This window comes from Aulonocara sp. 'chitande type north' Nkhata Bay, linkage group LG4, assembly GCF_057382095.1.
Source record: "Aulonocara sp. 'chitande type north' Nkhata Bay isolate Kocher_YH1m ecotype deep benthic linkage group LG4, A_spYH_male_GT1.1, whole genome shotgun sequence".
In the NCBI taxonomy this organism is placed as follows: Eukaryota; Metazoa; Chordata; class Actinopteri; order Cichliformes; family Cichlidae; genus Aulonocara; species Aulonocara sp. 'chitande type north' Nkhata Bay.
In genome coordinates this window covers 33,688,474-33,709,135 of record NC_141347.1, presented here as the reverse complement: position 1 = coordinate 33,709,135, position 20,662 = coordinate 33,688,474, and the positions used below count along the sequence as shown (strand labels likewise).

At 37.2% G+C, this 20,662-nt stretch overlaps 2 protein-coding genes across 4 annotated transcripts in view; both read right to left on the bottom strand.

Moving 5' to 3' along the window:
• Positions 1-1,932: 1,932 nt before the first annotated feature.
• On the bottom strand, positions 1,933-14,290 carry LOC147333116 (uncharacterized). 2 transcript variants are annotated; one of them, XM_086290080.1, is made up of 5 exons: positions 13,766-14,290; positions 8,768-8,811; positions 6,697-7,182; positions 6,478-6,591; positions 1,934-4,857 (listed from the first exon to the last, which is right to left on the bottom strand). In XM_086290080.1, exons 2-5 carry the CDS (start codon positions 8,779-8,781, stop codon positions 3,768-3,770), a joined length of 1,704 nt encoding a protein of 567 aa, XP_086146206.1. In that variant the 5' UTR covers positions 8,782-8,811; positions 13,766-14,290; the 3' UTR covers positions 1,934-3,767. The 2 variants fall into 2 exon arrangements, with proteins under 2 accessions (XP_086146205.1, XP_086146206.1); XM_086290079.1 differs by lacking the exons at positions 8,768-8,811; positions 13,766-14,290 and having other exon boundaries at positions 1,933-4,857; positions 6,697-7,211.
• LOC147333115 (uncharacterized) overlaps positions 14,290-20,662 on the bottom strand; it is a 12,894-nt gene continuing 6,521 nt past the window's right edge. Inside the window, exons 1-3 of one of the 2 annotated variants that reach the window (XM_086290077.1) lie at positions 19,511-20,025; positions 19,292-19,405; positions 14,290-17,671 (exon numbers count right to left, since the gene is read on the bottom strand). In XM_086290077.1, the coding sequence (XP_086146203.1) occupies positions 16,582-17,671; positions 19,292-19,405; positions 19,511-20,025 (1,719 nt within the window). In that variant the 3' untranslated portion in view covers positions 14,290-16,581. Of the gene's footprint in view, positions 17,672-19,291; positions 19,406-19,510; positions 20,026-20,662 lie in introns of those variants that run through there. The other variant, XM_086290078.1, reaches the window with a different exon arrangement.

Genomic DNA, 20,662 nt, shown 5'->3' with positions numbered 1-20,662 from the left:
TGATGTCGTCACATACAGATAAGTTTGGTTGGTTTTGCTTTCACTCCTAATAAATGCTACAGAGAAACCACGCCCACTTCTGTTGTTATCTCATAACAACACGTTCTCTTGAATTGGCTAACAGAAACTAATTTAGCTAGCTTACCGCACATGTGGTGTGGCAAGATATATGCACTTAAATGTTAAGTCATTTGCTGTTGCACGAAATTAGTAATCTTCACCCATAGAACTGCTAAAAGCAACCTTGTGAGCTCACTCTTTCTGTAGTTTTTGTTTTAAATTACAAAAATAAAAGAAAAAAATCTACAGATTCACATTCTTAGTTACCTGTGATATGATCGAGTATGATGACGTCACTGCCGCTGATCTAATATGAAAAAACACTTTATCAAAAAAAGGGAGTCGCTGTGTATTCTTTAAAAGCACCGAAAATGTTTTGCCTAATATTACAGTTGTTCTGTTTTATTGATTTTTTTATTTTTATTTTTTTAATACGTAAGAGCGTGATTATCCAAAGCAGACAGTAAAATGACTGCATGTATTGAGAGAAGTTGGAGAAGATATGTTAAAGCTGTAACAGAAAGAACCACAGGTTAAAAATGTACAAGGATTTCCAACTATGAAAAGGAACAGTTTATAAAACTGGTCCAATAAAGTCACCTAAGTGCTAGCAGTAACATTACCCAGCATACATCACTCACAACATCAATGCAATATACAAAAGTAATAATCTGTAATTCATTTTATCTGCTATAATTTTCTCTCAGGTAGTTGTTTACATTATATAATTTAATCTGTGATTTTGAAAATAGCCTATATAAATATAACGACAACAGGCTCTTCCGTGGCAATCTGTTGTCGTCAATAAACAACGTTTAGGTGAGCAAAACAGTATTCAATAGGAGTGCCCTGCACGTTAATTCTTGACACGAGGGGAGTAGTGAAGTGAAGTGAAGCAGAGGGACCCTGACCATGCGTCGCACATTTGACGAGTTGGGACTGAGAACGTGTTGGAGTACCATAGATAACTCCCATGTGAGCTGTGTCCTCGGAAATCTGGACTCGTGTGGAGTTTCCATGGAAAAAGCGGTAAGAACTTTACACCACTATATTCAAATAAATAGACTATTACTGAAATACAAGTGTTGTATTATAAACTATGACATAAATCTAGAGGTGCTATTAACAGGTTTTATAAAGGACACCTCCTTGCCTTTATAGTCTTATTCTTGAGCATTTTTAGTTCTCTAACATCAAGAAGTTGGTATGTGTTTCATGGTTTCTAACAAGCCTTTTACAGTTACATTAGTTAATTACACCCAGGGTTTAACCATCCACTGAGAACTAAAACTCAGCAGAGGCTTTGAAAGCTGTTTGTCGGTGACCAGATATCACCTGCTGATAAAGTGGGTTCGTTTATAAAGTGCTTTTTTAGTTTTCTCAGTGTCCATCGCTCCTTTGTACAACGCATCCACTTAACACACTGTTTGCTGCTACAACTACACATGTTTCTTTTCCAAATATTTATTTATAAGTGACTTATGTATGTATGTATGTATATATATGTATATATTGTACTATTCTTAGTTAGCGTATTGTCTGTCTTGTCTTAATGTTGGTTTAAAATGGAGCACTGTAACAAAAAATAATTTCCCCCAGGGATCAATAAAGGATTCTGATTCTGATTCTTTTAATGCCTGTTTATCCTTTTTAACCCAGATTGGTCTCTCTGAAGGGAAACACAAGCTCCAACAGCTCTGTGCTCAGGAAACAAACTACATTTGCATATTTTGTGCACAATATTGCAATGGCGTAACATTATATTGAGCAGCAGTAGCCCACATTAATATCACCAGGTAACGTGGGCATGTTTCCTGAATCAGCAGCAGGGGTTAAACAGGTGAGCAAGATGAATGCAGGTACACCGAGGTTCCGTCGACCTGTTTGCTGGTGTCGTGAGGAAAATGTAGGCTCGTTATTTATGTTACAGAAACACAGAGATGATACCAGGTGGAATTTTAATTTAATTTAATTTTCACCAGCCCTCCAAACAGTACTGAAGACCGAAGTCCAGTCTTAATTCCGTTAATCTAATGAAAAAAACAATTTTCCAAAATGTATAAGATTTATCTTTATTAAATTTGGAATCAGCGTACAAATAATTTGAATTTTACTTAATGTTACTTGCTATAATGAAAATAGCAAAGCATAAAACACATTGCGAATACAATTTCAAAAAAAGAAACAAACTAATGACCAAAAATCACAGCTAGTAAACAGCCTGTAATCAGTTAAGACCAAAGCTTTGAAAAGCAGATTCCAGTTTTTAAACTTAATCACAGAATTCACAAAAGAAAAAGGGAAAAAATTCTGATATGATTCATCTTCTCATTGTCACATTTATATCATTTATATCTCCGTAATATTATTAATAAAATATATTGCTGCATGACGTTTGCACTATAGCATACATTTAGAAAACAGTGGAGCACACTGTGGTTCAGTTTTCCCATCTAATGCAGTCCTGTCTGTTTACTGATCGATTACCCTATAACTCAAATTTATGTTTCACTTTGATCAGATGAAAATTTAATTTGTTTTTCTCTAAAAATCTAACTCTTTATAAAAGGATAAAATGGCAAGTGTAGAATCCTTAGTTTTTCATCATTAGGCATCATTAATGAGGAAAAGAGTGTATATTCTGATGTTTTTGCTGATCTAGTGTTTTGGACACTAGTCCAAGTCTAAAGACACGCAAAGGATACTGCCAAACTGTCCCAGTGGCCTTCTCTGTTCTTTCAACTTAAGTTCTCTAACGGTGAATGTACCACACAGCCATATAACAAACCCCAGTAACCCTCCTAGAACTGCAATAAATAAATAAAGTCCTCTTTTGTGACTCATTTTCTTACACATAGACAGTCTGGTTTTTATTTCTTCATCTCTGGAAAAAATGGTGCTTCTAGGACAGATTTCTTTTTCTCTGATGTCTCCAGACCTTAATGCAGAGAGTCACAGATCTTCTGCCATGATCCCATTTCTGAGCTCCAAAGTGCAGCTCTCGCTCTGATAAAACTTTTGTTGCCTTTAGCTAGACTGATGCTGTCTTTACAGATGAAGACATCATGCCAGTGAAAAGAAAAAAAAAAATCACTGAATGCAATGGCACCAGCTCTAGCTCTAGATAGAGAGAGCAAGTGAATGCTCCCTCTGAATGCTGCCTGACACACTGGGATTTCTGAAGCCATCTTAAATGCATTACTTATTACTTTACTTTCGTGCAGCACCATCTTTGTGGAACAAGCAGGGTTTTGAACAGCACACTGCTCTAAGAAACTGCATCATGTTGTCCTGTCGTTTGTTCAGTTCACTAATGAAGTGAGAACATGGCATTTCCTGGAACAAAAGCAGCATCCAAGTTTGGGTCCATCCTTGGTGGAAAAGCGATTTATATATTTGTTGAAGTAAAATATTTGTTATTTGTTTTTGCTTTTATTGGTGGGTAAATACTTAAGAGAAAGACAAGTTATAAGTGAACTTGTCTGTCTTAATCAGAAACAAAACAAATTATTACAAAGTCTAAATTAATATTGCTACGCTGCTATTTCAAGAAAGATGTTAGCAAAACTTTGGTCCTGACCAAGAAAGAGAGTATAGCTCAAGAAATCAGTCAGAATTTCCACATAGGTCCACACACTAGCCACTAAGACCAAAGACAAAGTGGCACACTTTTATACTCTTTGGCCTCACCTTAAGTACTCTCATGTCTAATTGCTAAATGCGCCACAGACCCATGCAGCAAACCCTAATAAGCCTCCTAGAACCACCATAATTAAATAAAATTCTTTTTGGAATTTCAGTTCTCTGTCCCTTTGTTTGTTCTCAAAAGACACAGACTGTTTTTTCTGTACTTGTCTCTTCATTGCTGTATAAAATGGAATCTCTAGGAAAGCTTTCTTTTTGTCTTCTGTCTTCAGACCTTCATTCAGAGAGTTACAGATCTTTTGCCATGAGTCTATTTCTGAGCTCCAAAGTGCAGCTCTTGCTCTGATGAATTGTGAGATTTCAGTTTTGTTGGCTTTAGCCAGACTGATGCTGTCTTGACAAATGGAGTAGATGTCCATGCCAAGAAATAAAGCATTGAGTGCAATGAAACCAGCTCTGGCTGTCTTAGAGAGAGCAAGGGAACCTTTGAATGCTGCCTGACCCACTTCTGGGATTTCCGAAGCCATCTTGGGTGCATTACTTAATGCTTTACTTTCCTGAGCCACCATCTTGCCAGAACCTGCAATCAGGTTTTTAGATTTTATCAATTTAACATCTGAAGCATCTTTAACCAGTGATCGAATCCTCTGTCCAACTGACCTAACTTGTTTAAAGCCACTGAACATATCTTTATAAAAACCCATTTCTATGTCAGCAGTTGGTTGATTGATTACCTCTCCCAGACAATCCTGAATACTTTGCACATCTTTCCTGAACTTTTGGAGTACATCATTGGCTTTGTTTTTTTCTCTTCTTTTAACTCTCATCTCTGTGAATGTGGTCACAGCACTGTTGGTTCCACTCAAGATTCCCATTGCTGTCCCACCTATTGACAGACCCAGAGATGCGCCTGCTGTTACAGGACTTAACGCCAAACCAACAATGGACAGCACACCTCCAACTGCTCCCACTGAGCTGCCTGTTATGCTAGAGATTTTTGCTCCCTTATTCATTCTATCTAACTGAACAGCACACTGCTCCAGGTCTTCTAGAAACTTCAGCATCCTCGGCTGTCGGTTTTGGACCTCTTTGATGAAGCCAGAACAGGACTTTTCCTGGAATAAAAACACCATCCGGAAGTTTGTGTCCATCCTTAGTAAAGAAGAGGAAAGTTTTAAACTTTATTTTATTCTGTTAATTGAGAGTGATTAGTTAAAAAGTAGACAAGAACAATGTAAAATAAAATAAAAACAAAATATTTACATTTAAAATAAAAATAAAATATTCTCATAAAATTAAAATATTTATTTTTTAAATTTGAAAACAATGTGACAGACTGGCGATTTGTCGAGGGTGTACCCTGCACTTGCCCTATGGTAGCTGGGATAGGCTCCAATCCCCCTGCTAAACTGAATTAGATAAGTGGAGGAAAATGGATGGATAGATTTGCATGTGGTTCAAATATGTCCTTTTGTCTATAAAGATGATTGAGATATATCAAGAACATGAGTCCAGCTCAGAAAATCAACAGTAGCAAAATCTCTGTAGATATCCATGATAAATTTAAAGTGAAATACAGATCGAGCTTCAAATAAATTTCAAAAGCTTCAAACATTCCCTAGAACAGTGGAAAGACTTCCTGGCTCAATAAAACAAAAAACAACGATAGCTTCTCAGTGGCAGACACAAGTAGACTGTTGAAACCTGAGGTTATAGGTAAATAGAAAAATATATCTAAAAGCAGCATTGGGGAGTAACAGAATACATGTACTGGTGTTAGGTATTTAAAATACAAAATATGAGTAACTGTATTCCGTTACAGTTACCGTTTAAAAAGGTGATAATTAGTATACAGTTACTTTGTTGAAATAAATGGATTATACAGAGGTCTTTTCCTGTTTCATATGTTCAGCTATCCCCTCTCTAATTTTGGTAATTCCACACATTGGCAAAACCCTAACTAGCACAAAGGAGCCAGCAGTGCATGAACAGGAATGCATTTCTTACACGGAAATTCCGACACCATTTCATATTTAAACAAAAAAGCGGTGGGCAAAATCTGACCGTTCAATGCAAACTCTGTTTGCCAGAAACCAAGCTGCTCTCAGCGTCAAAAGACTCCAACCTAAAGAAACATCTAAGTAAGTTGTTTACTTACGTTAGCCTACTGCAGCTACCTTGTTTTAGTTGTGGTAGCTACCTGGGTTATGTGCCACTTCAGGGTTTTCGATGTGCTATTGCTGTGTGAGTTATTACTATTACTGAAGGCTACTCGCCACCAAGCTAAAATTGATAGCTGGCGTTAGCTGAGGTTAGTTCATAGACTTGATGGACAGCATTAACAACCTGCTAGCTGCAAATAATCATGTGCAGTTCTGAAAGTCTATGAACTAACGCCAGTTAACAATGTTAGCTCAGTGGCAAGTAGCCTTCAGTAATAGTAATAAAATCACACAGCAATAATACACTCATGTAGTTGTAAAAAGCATGACAATATATTAAGTAATCCAAAGTATTCAGAATATGTTACTCACATTGAATAACTTACCGGAATAGGTTACAATATACATTTTGGGGCATGTATTCTATAATCTGTAGTGGAATATATTTTAAAAGTAACCTTCACAACACTGTCTAAAAGCATCTTTTCACTTTGTCATTATGGCCTACAAAATCAAGGCTGTTGAAAAGAAGAAAATGACATATTTCTTATAAAATGTACTTTCTAGCAAACATGAGGGAGGTCTAACAACGTAATTAAGACATTCCTACCGGATTTCATTGAGCTGGTTAATACGACAAAGCATGTCTTGTATGTCACTTTCAGGCAAATCAGTGTTGATGTCTACGTGAACTTCATTCATCATCAAGGGAAAGGCACTGATGCTGATTTTAGAGACACAATATGAAATATGTTAATGTTTTATATAAAGTGCATAGTTTCTTTTTTATTTGAATCAGAGGAATTCTGTTGTTCATGATGTCGTTTACCTTTTTTCAAATCTGTCACAGATTATCTTGGAGACTTGTACGTATCTGTCAAACTGATATTTCAGCACCTCCAAATTCTGAAGTTTGGGAAGGAAGAAGACTTTTGCATCTCTTTTAAACTCCAGTAGCAGAGGGCAGATCAGTTTTGCATGTATGATGACAATTTGAACATGTTCACTGTCTTTGGGCAGCTGTACCACCTGGTTTTGAGTGAACACATTCAGTGAGGTCACTGCAAGCTTCTCCACTGCATCCAAGAAGAGGTCAAGCTTCTCCAGACCATCCAAAGTGTTTTTTAACACTTCGTCCAGCTCCTTCTCCAACTCTGCATGTTTGCTCTCTGGACTCAACATCTTGTTGAGCTTTTCCAACTCAGTCTTCCTTGCTTCCATCCATTTAGGGAATGTCTTGCAGAAAGTTCCTACTGTCTCAATGTGGCCTAATGTTTCTGTGATGTATGTGCACAAGGCCTCGTTGAACCTTTTGCTATAACACAAAACAACAATTTGCCTCATTTACTGAAACATGCACAGTAAATTGTTTACTGCTATGTATTTCAGTGAATCAGAATTTTTAACATTGACCATCAGAATAATTTGAATTTCTTTTTTCTTTCGTTTTTTTCAAGCAGGACAATTGGACAAATAAATAACTGTAAATAAAATGGTTATTTCTAATACATGGTTGAAAACCCTATACTGACAGTGACAGCCGGAAGTATTGAACTCCTGTACTCCTGGGTTTTCCTCTACTCTTTATTTAATGACACAAAACACCTCAGTGTTCAGTAAAATGAAGCGTAAAAGACGGTTTACCCTTAGACCTTAGGGCTAGTTAACAAATTCCTCTATTAACTAAATCTGAATGGGACACAGGGCAATGGAAGAATAATGCTACTTTTATACATGTTTGAATTGCAATAAGTATGTTTTAAAACATCATCTGCATGTACATGAATATCTGAAGAAGAATTTTTGTTGTTGTTTAAAGACAGATTTCAGTTTCCTTTTTTCACTAAATCTTGACCTTGATCCCACTGTATTAAAAAAAAGTTTTAGTATAGCTCTTGCCCATCGGGAGGAGTTGCGCTTTCTGAATACTCTTATTTATTGACTGATATATCAACAGGCACCCCCAAGGTCCCAAAGAGCAGTAATAACCAAATTTAAATTACTAATAGAACTCAGGGTGCTAAAAGGGTTCTCTCACCCCAACCGGTCGCAGCAGATGGCCCCGCCCCTCCCTGAGCCTGGTTCTGCCGGAGGTTTTTTCCTGTTAAAAGGGAGTTTTTCCTTCCCACTGCCACCAAATTGCTTGCTCATAGGGGGTCATATGATTGTTGGGTTTTTCTCTGTATCTATTTTTGTACAATCTACTGTGCAATATAAAGCGCCTTGAGGCGACCGTTGTTGTGATTTGGCGCTATATAAATAAAATTGAATTGAATTGAATTCAAAGTATTCCATGATATGATTCAGCCACTGCCAGTAATATGACTTTATAATTGCTAATGCAAATTCAGCAATGAAATTGAAATGCTCTTCCTTGATTCATGATAATAAGACGGATGTCTGCATATTTAAAACACAGATTTATCTAAAAGTGATAGTAGTGAAAGTGTAAATTGTAACTTGTATCCCTTACAGACCGTCCTTTCTCCTTCTCTGGTGTGTAAAAATGCTGACAGTCACACCTCTGTTTTTAACGCTGTCCCTGTGTTGTCCAAGGTGAGATATGCATTTGATTTCTTATATAGGTTTCCTTTGACAGCATTAGGTAAAAGCTGCTGGGGTGTAAGATAAAGGATCTGGAAGTCTTTCAAATACTGTCCTCTTGTGGTATAGTGTTGTGATTACAGTGTATGAAGCTACAATAAATACATATAATTCATTGCAGTCTTTGATTTCCCTATGTATATGTGTTATGTGTTGACAGTAGAAAAAACATCTGGACTTGTTCCATATTTGAATATCCTTAGAATATGACTGTGATTATTTTTGTTAATATAGTAGATTTAAGTATTACCATTTTTGCTAATACTTCAGCATAACTGTTTTGTTTTTTACTTTACCTTGTTTCTGACATCCTGAGGTTTTTGTTGACTTCAATTATCAGCTGGAAAAAGAAAAAAATCCAGAGTTTTTTTATGGTTTCTTTTTTAAAAATCACATTTTAAAGGAATGGCTAAGAAAAACTTATCATATCACATACCAGAACATACCCTTTGCTGCTTTCTTTTAACTTTGTTTTTATCATGTTATAACTCTCCGTACTTGGTAGTACATAATAAATCTATCTCTTCCACTTATCCTTTATCGGGGGGCTGGAGCCTACCGCAGTATAATACACACTAGACAGTTCACCAGCCTGTTGCAGGGCTAACACATAGGAACAGGCAGCCATTCACACTTATGAACAATTTAGAGTTACCAATTAACCTAACCCCACTGACTGCATGTCTTTGGACTCTGGGAGGAAGCCAGAGTATCTGAAGAAAGCGCATGCAAACACAGGGAGAACATGCTAACTCCACACGGTGTTTCCAAGACCATGTCCTCATGTAAATGGATTTATGATGACCAACAAACACAGAATTTACATAATTGACAATGAAAAAATTCAAAAAAAGAAATGGTATGGTTAGAGTTCCTACCCACCTAAATATGGTTTTATTTCCTGCTTGTTATATATAATCTGCAAAGATAAAAGTTTTTTTTAAAACTTAAAAAAAAAATTTAAACCCTCAATGAAAAGCATTTTACTCAATTTCATGAAGTTTTACGTTAATACAGTTGGGTTAAGGTCACATAACCATTAACAGTGTCTCCAAAGGTAATAGTAAGTACTGTTCAGATATTTTTCTCATTAGATATGTGTTGCATAATTTTTTTGCTCTGGCTACAGCCACTTATCTGAACAAACACCTAACGCTCTGATAGGGTCATCCCACATACACGTGATAACTTCAACAGGTATGCAGGAAGAGCATGGGGTTGAGCAGAGCAGAGAGCAGATAAGATAAGCATACTAGCAGAATTTATGATGAGGCTCTGAACTAAAATTCCACAATAAAACATGGTTGTAAAGATGACATTTCAACATATTTAATAAATGTCAAATTTTGAGTGTTGATATATGTAATACTGGGTTTTGTGTGAATAATTAATGAATTTTAAATCCTTACCTAGACAAGTGATTAAGAAAATAAACATATGAATTACAGATTTTATGGGAGTAGAGACTCTACTAAGATTTAAAGTACTTCACAGGCATTGATCTGTTGATCTATTGCTCTCCAGTTGCCAAAAAGTACTAAAATGGTTTTGTTTTTCTTTTGGTTTTTTTGCATTGGTGTGATAAATGACCATCTAGACTAGAGGTGTCGAACTCCAGTCCTTGACGGCTGCTGTCCTGAAACTTTTAAATGTGACCCCACTGCAACACACCTGGTCATTAGCAAGACTCTATAGGACTTGTTAGATTATAATATTATTTTATGCCATGTTATACCCCTAATTAAAGATTGTGAATTATTATGTAGTTTTAGTTTGCATTATTCTCCTGAATTAGAAGAAGCTGATAACTATTGCATTAGTTAAACTGATTTGCATTACATTAAACTGCTGACTTGTTGTGAATGAATGATATTGTTTTATGATGCATTATACTGCTGAGTTATAAGAAATCTAATTTGTCTGAGTAGAAGAGAACAGAGTGTGCTGGAGTTTTCTGCCCCATTTCAGCAGGAGCAGATAAACAGGGAGCCAAGGTCGTAGCTTAGGCGCTGTGTGAGAGAAAGCATGTGAATGTTTAGGCTTTGTATGATAAGGTGGAGGCACCAGAGGCTATAAAAGTTTGAGCAATGCTCCACCATTTTGAGATTTTGAGGCTGTCTGCATCAGTGTCCATCTCCCACGCGTGTGTTCATTAAAATCATCGTTTGACTCAACCCGGCCGGACCAGTGTTGTTATTGTGGTTTTTTCTCTTGTCTCCATCCCCAATATTTTGAACCTTAACAGACTCGACTGCATGCAGAAGTGGCAAATCTTACCCTACTCAAGTAATGTTAAATAAATTTAAGTAAATGTAAGTGTTTGGAAAATTGTACTTCTAAAAGTACTGTTATTGCACCATGTTCATTCACTCATGAGCTGCTGTAACATGAATCAAATGGCTGAACTGCCACCTTAGCATGCAGTCAAGTTCTATCGAGTCTTGTTAATGACCTACTAATTTTATTAAGGTGTGTTGCAGCAGGGACACACAGAAAAGTTTCAGGACACTATCCCTCGAGGAGTGGAGTTTAACACCTATGATCTAGACAATGTAATAGTAGTTTAGTTAGGGGAATATATCCATTTATCTAAAGTTATCACTAGAAGCATATTTTAGGCATCACAATGTTGCTACAAGATTTTAGTTAATATTAATAACATCTTAACTGAATTTGCCATTTGTATTTTAAATTTAACCCTAACCCAATGAAAACATTAGATCCAGTTAAGATTTACCGTAATAAAAACCAACTGCAGAGTATTTACAAAATGAATGAATGAAAAAAACAAGTAAATAAATAATCAATGTAGATTTCATAATTTCTTTTCTGATAAAGATAAAATCTTTACCCTCCTCATCTTTTCTAACTGCCCTCAACCCATCAGCAGGACTGGTATATGTTCCTTTTTGCAAGTAGGAATCGGACAAGCCCAGTTAGATCCCCAATATGACCTTTAACAGGAGACAAGCGTGAATTTCTCTGATCAAACAATCAGAAACAGACCTCATGAGGGGGGCCTAAGAGCCTGAAGTTCTCTGGTGGGCCCTGTACTCATTGCCTGGTACCATGGAGCCTTACTGCCATTTGCCATTTAATACCAGAAATTGCAGGTCCACCATTGGTATCCTATGCTTTTCATAGATTAGAGCTCATGTGACAAACATGAAAGGGTCTGGAGAAGCCTTGGAGAGCATTGTTCAGCATGACCAGTTTGGTGGTGGGTCTGGGGAGGCATATCCATGGAGGGATACACAGACCTTTTGATGAAAAATGCTGGAAGAGTTATGCAATATTTGATTTTCAATCAGTTGTGCTAAACATCTCCTCATATGGGGAAGGAATTCTTTATGTTGTGTCACTAGGGAGCGGGGCTAAGTGTATAAACAGTGTTGGGGAGTAATGGAATACATGTAGCAGCGTTACGTATTTAAAATACAAAATATGAGTAACTGTATTCTGTTACAGTTACCGTTTAAAAAGGTGGCATTCAGAATACAGTTACTTTGTTGAAATAAATGGATTACACAGCGGCCTTTTCCTGTTTCATATGTTAGGCTATGCCCTCTCTATTTTTGGTAAGTCCACGCCTGTGGAAACCCAAACAAAACACGCATTAAGAGGCTCTAATGCCTGTGTCTCAATCTCGCGGCCCATGTCAGCTCTATTTGTGGCCCGCATAATGACGTGAAAAATTGGTTTTAAATGATTATTCAAAAAATGATCTAATATGAAGATAATAGCCAGAGTGTTACAGGCATAGCCCTACAGAATGTAGCCTCATGGGCAGTGTAGTCAGTGCTGCAGGGAGAATGGACTGCCATACCCGTTATGTGTCTGTGAGCGTGAAGGAGGGAGAAAAAGGACAGTCGAAAAGTACGAGCTGTCACCGAGCAGAAACCTGAGGTGGAAGCATGCAAATATAATAATAACCACTGCAGCCAAAAAGAGAGCCTGATGAGCCCAGTTGTAAGTAAGCTATTAAGACTCGACTGTACGCTGTGTTCGTGTTTTCCTCCAAAGCCTTTCAATGCCTCTCTCTGTCTGTCACTAGCAAAGTCGACCCAGACAACAAAGTAAAGCTAGTTTTCGGCTACGAGCCCGACGTATTAGCCAGAGGTCGGTTTACTATGATTCGGAGCCGCGGACCTGTTTTATACACATGCAGAATAATTGGTATGGCGAGTAACCTTAAGTAATAGTAATAAATCACACAGCAATAGTACATTCATGTAGTTATAAAAATCATGATAACATATTAAGTAATCCCAAGTATTCAGAATACGTTACTCTCATTAAGTAATGTAATGGAATATGTTACAAAATACATTTTCGGGCATGTATTCTGTAATCTGTAGTGGAATACATTTTAAAAGTAACCTTCCCAACACTGTGTATAAAGAGGGACGGACAGACTAATTTATGTTTCTGTATATACTGCATAGACTCTATATATGCTGTTACTCCTCTTGCAAGGTAAAGTAAAGCTTTACACCTCTGCTTGGTCTCCATTTGTCATTTGTCATTTTTCTAACACCTCCACAGGCTCAAAAATGACACCCTGGCAGCCATTATGTATCCATATGGATCCTAGGGTTCTCCTGCTGCACGACAATGACTGGCCTTATGGGGCGAGAGTATGGAGGCAGTTCCTGTAAGATGAAGGAACTGATACCACTGACAGGCTCCACATTCGCTTAACCTTAATCAAAAGAAGATCTCTGGGTCATTATGTTTATGAAGCAGGTCTCTCTTGTAGATTACACACTGAGTCCCAATGGAATTACCTACGGTTAAATAAAAAATAGTCATAAAATATGTTTCTGTCCATCCGACACCACCAGGTTGCACATCAGACTGTCCTGTGATGCCCAAAATTGTAATGGACATTTTGACGCAAACAGTATTTTAAACTGTATACCACCTTGATCTAAATTGAGGCTAACTAACCATATTTTGAATGAAAACTTGTGATGTTCTTCCTAATGCTTCAAAAGCAACAGCACTGTATGATGTTTATTTACAAGACTCTACTGCAAAGATTAACCATATGTTCCCTCTGGTCTTAAATTTAAACAGTGCACTCAGTGTGAGGTCACAGGAAATGTGGTGGAATTGAACTCAGAAACGTCTTGCTGTGAGGCAACAGTGCTAACCACCGTGCAGTCCTTTGAACATACTTTACATAATTTATGAACACGTATTACATGCCAAAATTATTGTACAGGTTTTATTTTATTCATTCCTTGCTGTAAATAAACTTGCCAGTTTTAAATAGTGTAAAGAGTCTTTACCTTTTCCCCAGCTTCCTACTTTCTTCACTTGGCGCTTGTGGCTTCTGTTATTGCTACAACTTGGTTGGTTTTGCTTTCACCTTAAAAATGATAAAACCACATATAAACCATGCCCACATCTCAAGGTGTGGCTCCTCTGTAAGGCACAGGTGTCAAACTCCAGTCCTTGAGGGCCGGTGTCCAGAAACGTTTAAATGTGTCCCTGCTGCAACACACCTGAATTAAATTAGTAGGACATCAGCAAGACTCGACAGAACTTGTCTGCATGCTGAGGTGGCGACTCCTAACCCTACAAAAGGAAATTTAAATAAATGCATGTAAATGTAAGTGTTTGGAAAATTTTACTTCTAAAAGTAGTGTTATTGCGCCATATAGTGATGGCCCGTTTATAGCTGAAGCTCAGGAGCATGTGTAAAAAAAATTAACACACTGCTTCAGAAACACTGTGCCAAGACTTGGTTCGTCTGAACAGAGTCACATGATAAATGACCTCCGAAGCTTCATTCAGCACGTCACTGCTTCACTACCTCCCATATGGAAAAGATATATATAAATCTCATAAAGTTTGTATCTGTCTTGTGTGAAACTTGTATGAAAAGCATACAAGAGTGAAAACAGATATAAGATCCCTAGAAAAATTATATAAATGAAACTTGTGTGTTTTGGATACTTACTAAAACAATATATGAAAGTGTCCACTTTCATGAGTAAATCACGTAAGCCTTATATTATTATAAGCCTTATATGATGGGGCAACCGTGGCTCAGGGGGTTGGGAAGCACATCTGTAACCGGAAGGGCTCTCTGTCCTGGTCGTTGTGTCCCTGGGCAAGACACTTTACTCTACCACCTACTGGTGTTGGCCAGAGGGGCCGATGGTGCGATATGGCACGGCATGGATATGATTGAGTATGATGACGACCTTATAGCTGATCTCTTTAATCTCGCTCACGATTATTACAAAAAACAAGCAATACCTGAAAAAAAAATGAAAAAAATATGGTAAACATGTGCATTAGTGTTTGTACTCAATAATGCCCCTCAGGTGCCAGAGGCAGACAGAGGACCCAGGAGTCTTGGGGCACACGCAGCCCTCCAAACAGTACTGAAGACCGAAGTCCAGTCTTAATTCCGTTAATCTAATGAAAAAACCAATTTTCCAAAAGTTATAAGATTTATCTTTATTAAATTTAGAATCCGCGTACCGTACTGATAATTTGAATTTTACTTAATGTTACTTGCTATAATGAAAATAGTAAAGCATAAAACACATTGCAAATACAATTTCAAAAAAAGAAACAAACTAATGACCAAAAATCACAGCTAGTAAACAGCCTGTAATCAGTTAAGACCAAAGCTTTGAAAAGCAGATTCCAGTTTTTAAACTTAATCACAGAATTCACAAAAGAAAAAGGGAAAAAATTCTGATATGATTCATCTTCTCATTGTCACATTTATATCATTTATATCTCCGTAATATTATTAATAAAATGTATTGCTGCATGACGTTTGCACTATAGCATACATTTAGAAAACAGTGGAGCACACTGTGGTTCAGTTTTCCCATCTAATGCAGTCCTGTCTGTTTACTGATCGATTACCCTATAACTCAAATTTATGCTTCACTTTGATCAGATGAAAATTTAATTTGTTTTTCTCTAAAAATCTAACTCTTTATAAAAGGATAAAATGGCAAGTGTAGAATCCTTAGTTTTTCATCATTAGGCATCATTAATGAGGAAAAGAGTGTATATTCTGATGTTTTTGCTGATCTAGTGTTTTGGACACTAGTCCAAGTCTAAAGACACGCAAAGGATACTGCCAAACTGTCCCAGTGGCCTTCTCTGTTCTTTCAACTTAAGTTCTCTAACGGTGAATGTACCACACAGCCATATAACAAACCCCAGTAACCCTCCTAGAACTGCAATAAATAAATAAAGTCCTCTTTTGTGACTCATTTTCTTACACATAGACCGTCTGGTTTTTATTTCTTCATCTCTGGAAAAAAATGGTGCTTCTAGATTTCTTTTTCTCTGATGTCTCCAGACCTTAATGCAGAGAGTCACAGATCTTCTGCCATGATCCCATTTCTGAGCTCCAAAGTGCAGCTCTCGCTCTGATAAAACTTTTGTTGCCTTTAGCTAGACTGATGCTGTCTTTACAGATGAAGACATCATGCCAGTGAAAAGAAAAAAAAAAATCACTGAATGCAATGGCACCAGCTCTAGCTCTAGACAGAGAGAGCAAGTGAATGCTCCCTCTGAATGCTGCCTGACACACTGGGATTTCTGAAGCCATCTTAAATGCATTACTTATTACTTTACTTTCGTGCAGCACCATCTTTGTGGAACAAGCAGGGTTTTGAACAGCACACTGCTCTAAGAAACTGCATCATGTTGTCCTGTCGTTTGTTCAGTTCACTAATGAAGTGAGAACATGGCATTTCCTGGAACAAAAGCAGCATCCAAGTTTGGGTCCATCCTTGGTGGAAAAGCGATTTATATATTTTTTGAAGTAAAATATTTGTTATTTGTTTTTGCTTTTATTGGTGGGTAAATATTTAAGAGAAGGACAAGTTATAAGTGAACTTGTCTGTCTTAATCAGAAACAAAACAAATTATTACAAAGTCTAAATTAATATTGCTACGCTGCTATTTCAAGAAAGATGTTAGCAAAACTTTGGTCCTGACCAAGAAAGAGAGTATAGCTCAAGAAATCAGTCAGAATTTCCACATAGGTCCACACACTAGCCACTAAGACCAAAGACAAAGTGGCACACTTTTATACTCTTTGGCCTCACCTTAAGTACTCTCATGTCTAATTGCTAAATGCGCCACAGACCCATGCAGCAAACCCTAATAAGCCTCCTAGAACCACCATAATTAAATAAAATTCTTTTTGGAATTTCAGTTCTCTGTCCCTTTGTTTGTTCTCAAAAGACACAGACAGTTTTTTCTGTACTTGTCTCTTCATTGCTGTATAAAATGGAATCTCTAGGAAAGCTTTCTTTTTGTCTTCTGTCTTCAGACCTTCATTCAGAGAGTTACAGATCTTTTGCCATGAGTCTATTTCTGAGCTCCAAAGTGCAGCTCTTGCTCTGATGAATTGTGAGATTTCAGTTTTGTTGGCTTTAGCCAGACTGATGCTGTCTTGACAAATGGAGTAGATGTCCATGCCAAGAAATAAAGCATTGAGTGCAATGAAACCAGCTCTGGCTGTCTTAGAGAGAGCAAGGGAACCTTTGAATGCTGCCTGACCCACTTCTGGGATTTCCGAAGCCATCTTGGGTGCATTACTTAATGCTTTACTTTCCTGAGCCACCATCTTGCCAGAACCTGCAATCAGGTTTTTAGATTTTATCAATTTAACATCTGAAGCATCTTTAACCAGTGATCGAATCCTCTGTCCAACTGACCTAACTTGTTTAAAGCCACTGAACATATCTTTATAAAAACCCATTTCTATGTCAGCAGTTGGTTGATTGATTACCTCTCCCAGACAATCCTGAATACTTTGCACATCTTTCCTGAACTTTTGGAGTACATCATTGGCTTTGTTTTTTTCTCTTCTTTTAACTCTCATCTCTGTGAATGTGGTCACAGCACTGTTGGTTCCACTCAAGATTCCCATTGCTGTCCCACCTATTGACAGACCCAGAGATGCGCCTGCTGTTACAGGACTTAACGCCAAACCAACAATGGACAGCACACCTCCAACTGCTCCCACTGAGCTGCCTGTTATGCTAGAGATTTTTGCTCCCTTATTCATTCTATCTAACTGAACAGCACACTGCTCCAGGTCTTCTAGAAACTTCAGCATCCTCGGCTGTCGGTTTTGGACCTCTTTGATGAAGCCAGAACAGGACTTTTCCTGGAATAAAAACACCATCCGGAAGTTTGTGTCCATCCTTAGTAAAGAAGAGGAAAGTTTTAAACTTTATTTTATTCTGTTAATTGAGAGTGATTAGTTAAAAAGTAGACAAGAACAATGTAAAATAAAATAAAAACAAAATATTTACATTTAAAATAAAAATAAAATATTCTCATAAAATTAAAATATTTATTTTTTAAATTTGAAAACAATGTGACAGACTGGCGATTTGTCGAGGGTGTACCCTGCACTTGCCCTATGGTAGCTGGGATAGGCTCCAATCCCCCTGCTAAACTGAATTAGATAAGTGGAGGAAAATGGATGGATAGATTTGCATGTGGTTCAAATATGTCCTTTTGTCTATAAAGATGATTGAGATATATCAAGAACATGAGTCCAGCTCAGAAAATCAACAGTAGCAAAATCTCTGTAGATATCCATGATAAATTTAAAGTGAAATACAGATCGAGCTTCAAATAAATTTCAAAAGCTTCAAACATTCCCTAGAACAGTGGAAAGACTTCCTGGCTCAATAAAACAAAAAACAACGATAGCTTCTCAGTGGCAGACACAAGTAGACTGTTGAAACCTGAGGTTATAGGTAAATAGAAAAATATATCTAAAAGCAGCATTGGGGAGTAACAGAATACATGTACTGGTGTTAGGTATTTAAAATACAAAATATGAGTAACTGTATTCCGTTACAGTTACCGTTTAAAAAGGTGATAATTAGTATACAGTTACTTTGTTGAAATAAATGGATTATACAGAGGTCTTTTCCTGTTTCATATGTTCAGCTATCCCCTCTCTAATTTTGGTAATTCCACACATTGGCAAAACCCTAACTAGCACAAAGGAGCCAGCAGTGCATGAACAGGAATGCATTTCTTACACGGAAATTCCGACACCATTTCATATTTAAACAAAAAAGCGGTGGGCAAAATCTGACCGTTCAATGCAAACTCTGTTTGCCAGAAACCAAGCTGCTCTCAGCGTCAAAAGACTCCAACCTAAAGAAACATCTAAGTAAGTTGTTTACTTACGTTAGCCTACTGCAGCTACCTTGTTTTAGTTGTGGTAGCTACCTGGGTTATGTGCCACTTCAGGGTTTTCGATGTGCTATTGCTGTGTGAGTTATTATTATTACTGAAGGCTACTCGCCACCAAGCTAAAATTGATAGCTGGCGTTAGCTGAGGTTAGTTCATAGACTTGATGGACAGCATTAACAACCTGCTAGCTGCAAATAATCATGTGCAGTTCTGAAAGTCTATGAACTAACGCCAGTTAACAATGTTAGCTCAGTGGCAAGTAGCCTTCAGTAATAGTAATAAAATCACACAGCAATAATACACTCATGTAGTTGTAAAAAGCATGACAATATATTAAGTAATCCAAAGTATTCAGAATATGTTACTCACATTGAATAACTTACCGGAATAGGTTACAATATACATTTTGGGGCATGTATTCTATAATCTGTAGTGGAATATATTTTAAAAGTAACCTTCACAACACTGTCTAAAAGCATCTTTTCACTTTGTCATTATGGCCTACAAAATCAAGGCTGTTGAAAAGAAGAAAATGACATATTTCTTATAAAATGTACTTTCTAGCAAACATGAGGGAGGTCTAACAACGTAATTAAGACATTCCTACCGGATTTCATTGAGCTGGTTAATACGACAAAGCATGTCTTGTATGTCACTTTCAGGCAAATCAGTGTTGATGTCTACGTGAACTTCATTCATCATCAAGGGAAAGGCACTGATGCTGATTTTAGAGACACAATATGAAATATGTTAATGTTTTATATAAAGTGCATAGTTTCTTTTTTATTTGAATCAGAGGAATTCTGTTGTTCATGATGTCGTTTACCTTTTTTCAAATCTGTCACAGATTATCTTGGAGACTTGTACGTATCTGTCAAACTGATATTTCAGCACCTCCAAATTCTGAAGTTTGGGAAGGAAGAAGACTTTTGCATCTCTTTTAAACTCCAGTAGCAGAGGGCAGATCAGTTTTGCATGTATGATGACAATTTGAACATGTTCACTGTCTTTGGGCAGCTGTACCACCTGGTTTTGAGTGAACACATTCAGTGAGGTCACTGCAAGCTTCTCCACTGCATCCAAGAAGAGGTCAAGCTTCTCCAGACCATCCAAAGTGTTTTTTAACACTTCGTCCAGCTCCTTCTCCAACTCTGCATGTTTGCTCTCTGGACTCAACATCTTGTTGAGCTTTTCCAACTCAGTCTTCCTTGCTTCCATCCATTTAGGGAATGTCTTGCAGAAAGTTCCTACTGTCTCAATGTGGCCTAATGTTTCTGTGATGTATGTGCACAAGGCCTCGTTGAACCTTTTGCTATAACACAAAACAACAATTTGCCTCATTTACTGAAACATGCACAGTAAATTGTTTACTGCTATGTATTTCAGTGAATCAGAATTTTTAACATTGACCATCAGAATAATTTGAATTTCTTTTTTCTTTCGTTTTTTTCAAGCAGGACAATTGGACAAATAAATAACTGTAAATAAAATGGTTATTTCTAATACATGGTTGAAAACCCTATACTGACAGTGACAGCCGGAAGTATTGAACTCCTGTACTCCTGGGTTTTCCTCTACTCTTTATTTAATGACACAAAACACCTCAGTGTTCAGTAAAATGAAGCGTAAAAGACGGTTTACCCTTAGACCTTAGGGCTAGTTAACAAATTCCTCTATTAACTAAATCTGAATGGGACACAGGGCAATGGAAGAATAATGCTACTTTTATACATGTTTGAATTGCAATAAGTATGTTTTAAAACATCATCTGCATGTACATGAATATCTGAAGAAGAATTTTTGTTGTTGTTTAAAGACAGATTTCAGTTTCCTTTTTTCACTAAATCTTGACCTTGATCCCACTGTATTAAAAAAAAGTTTTAGTATAGCTCTTGCCCATCGGGAGGAGTTGCGCTTTCTGAATACTCTTATTTATTGACTGATATATCAACAGGCACCCCCAAGGTCCCAAAGAGCA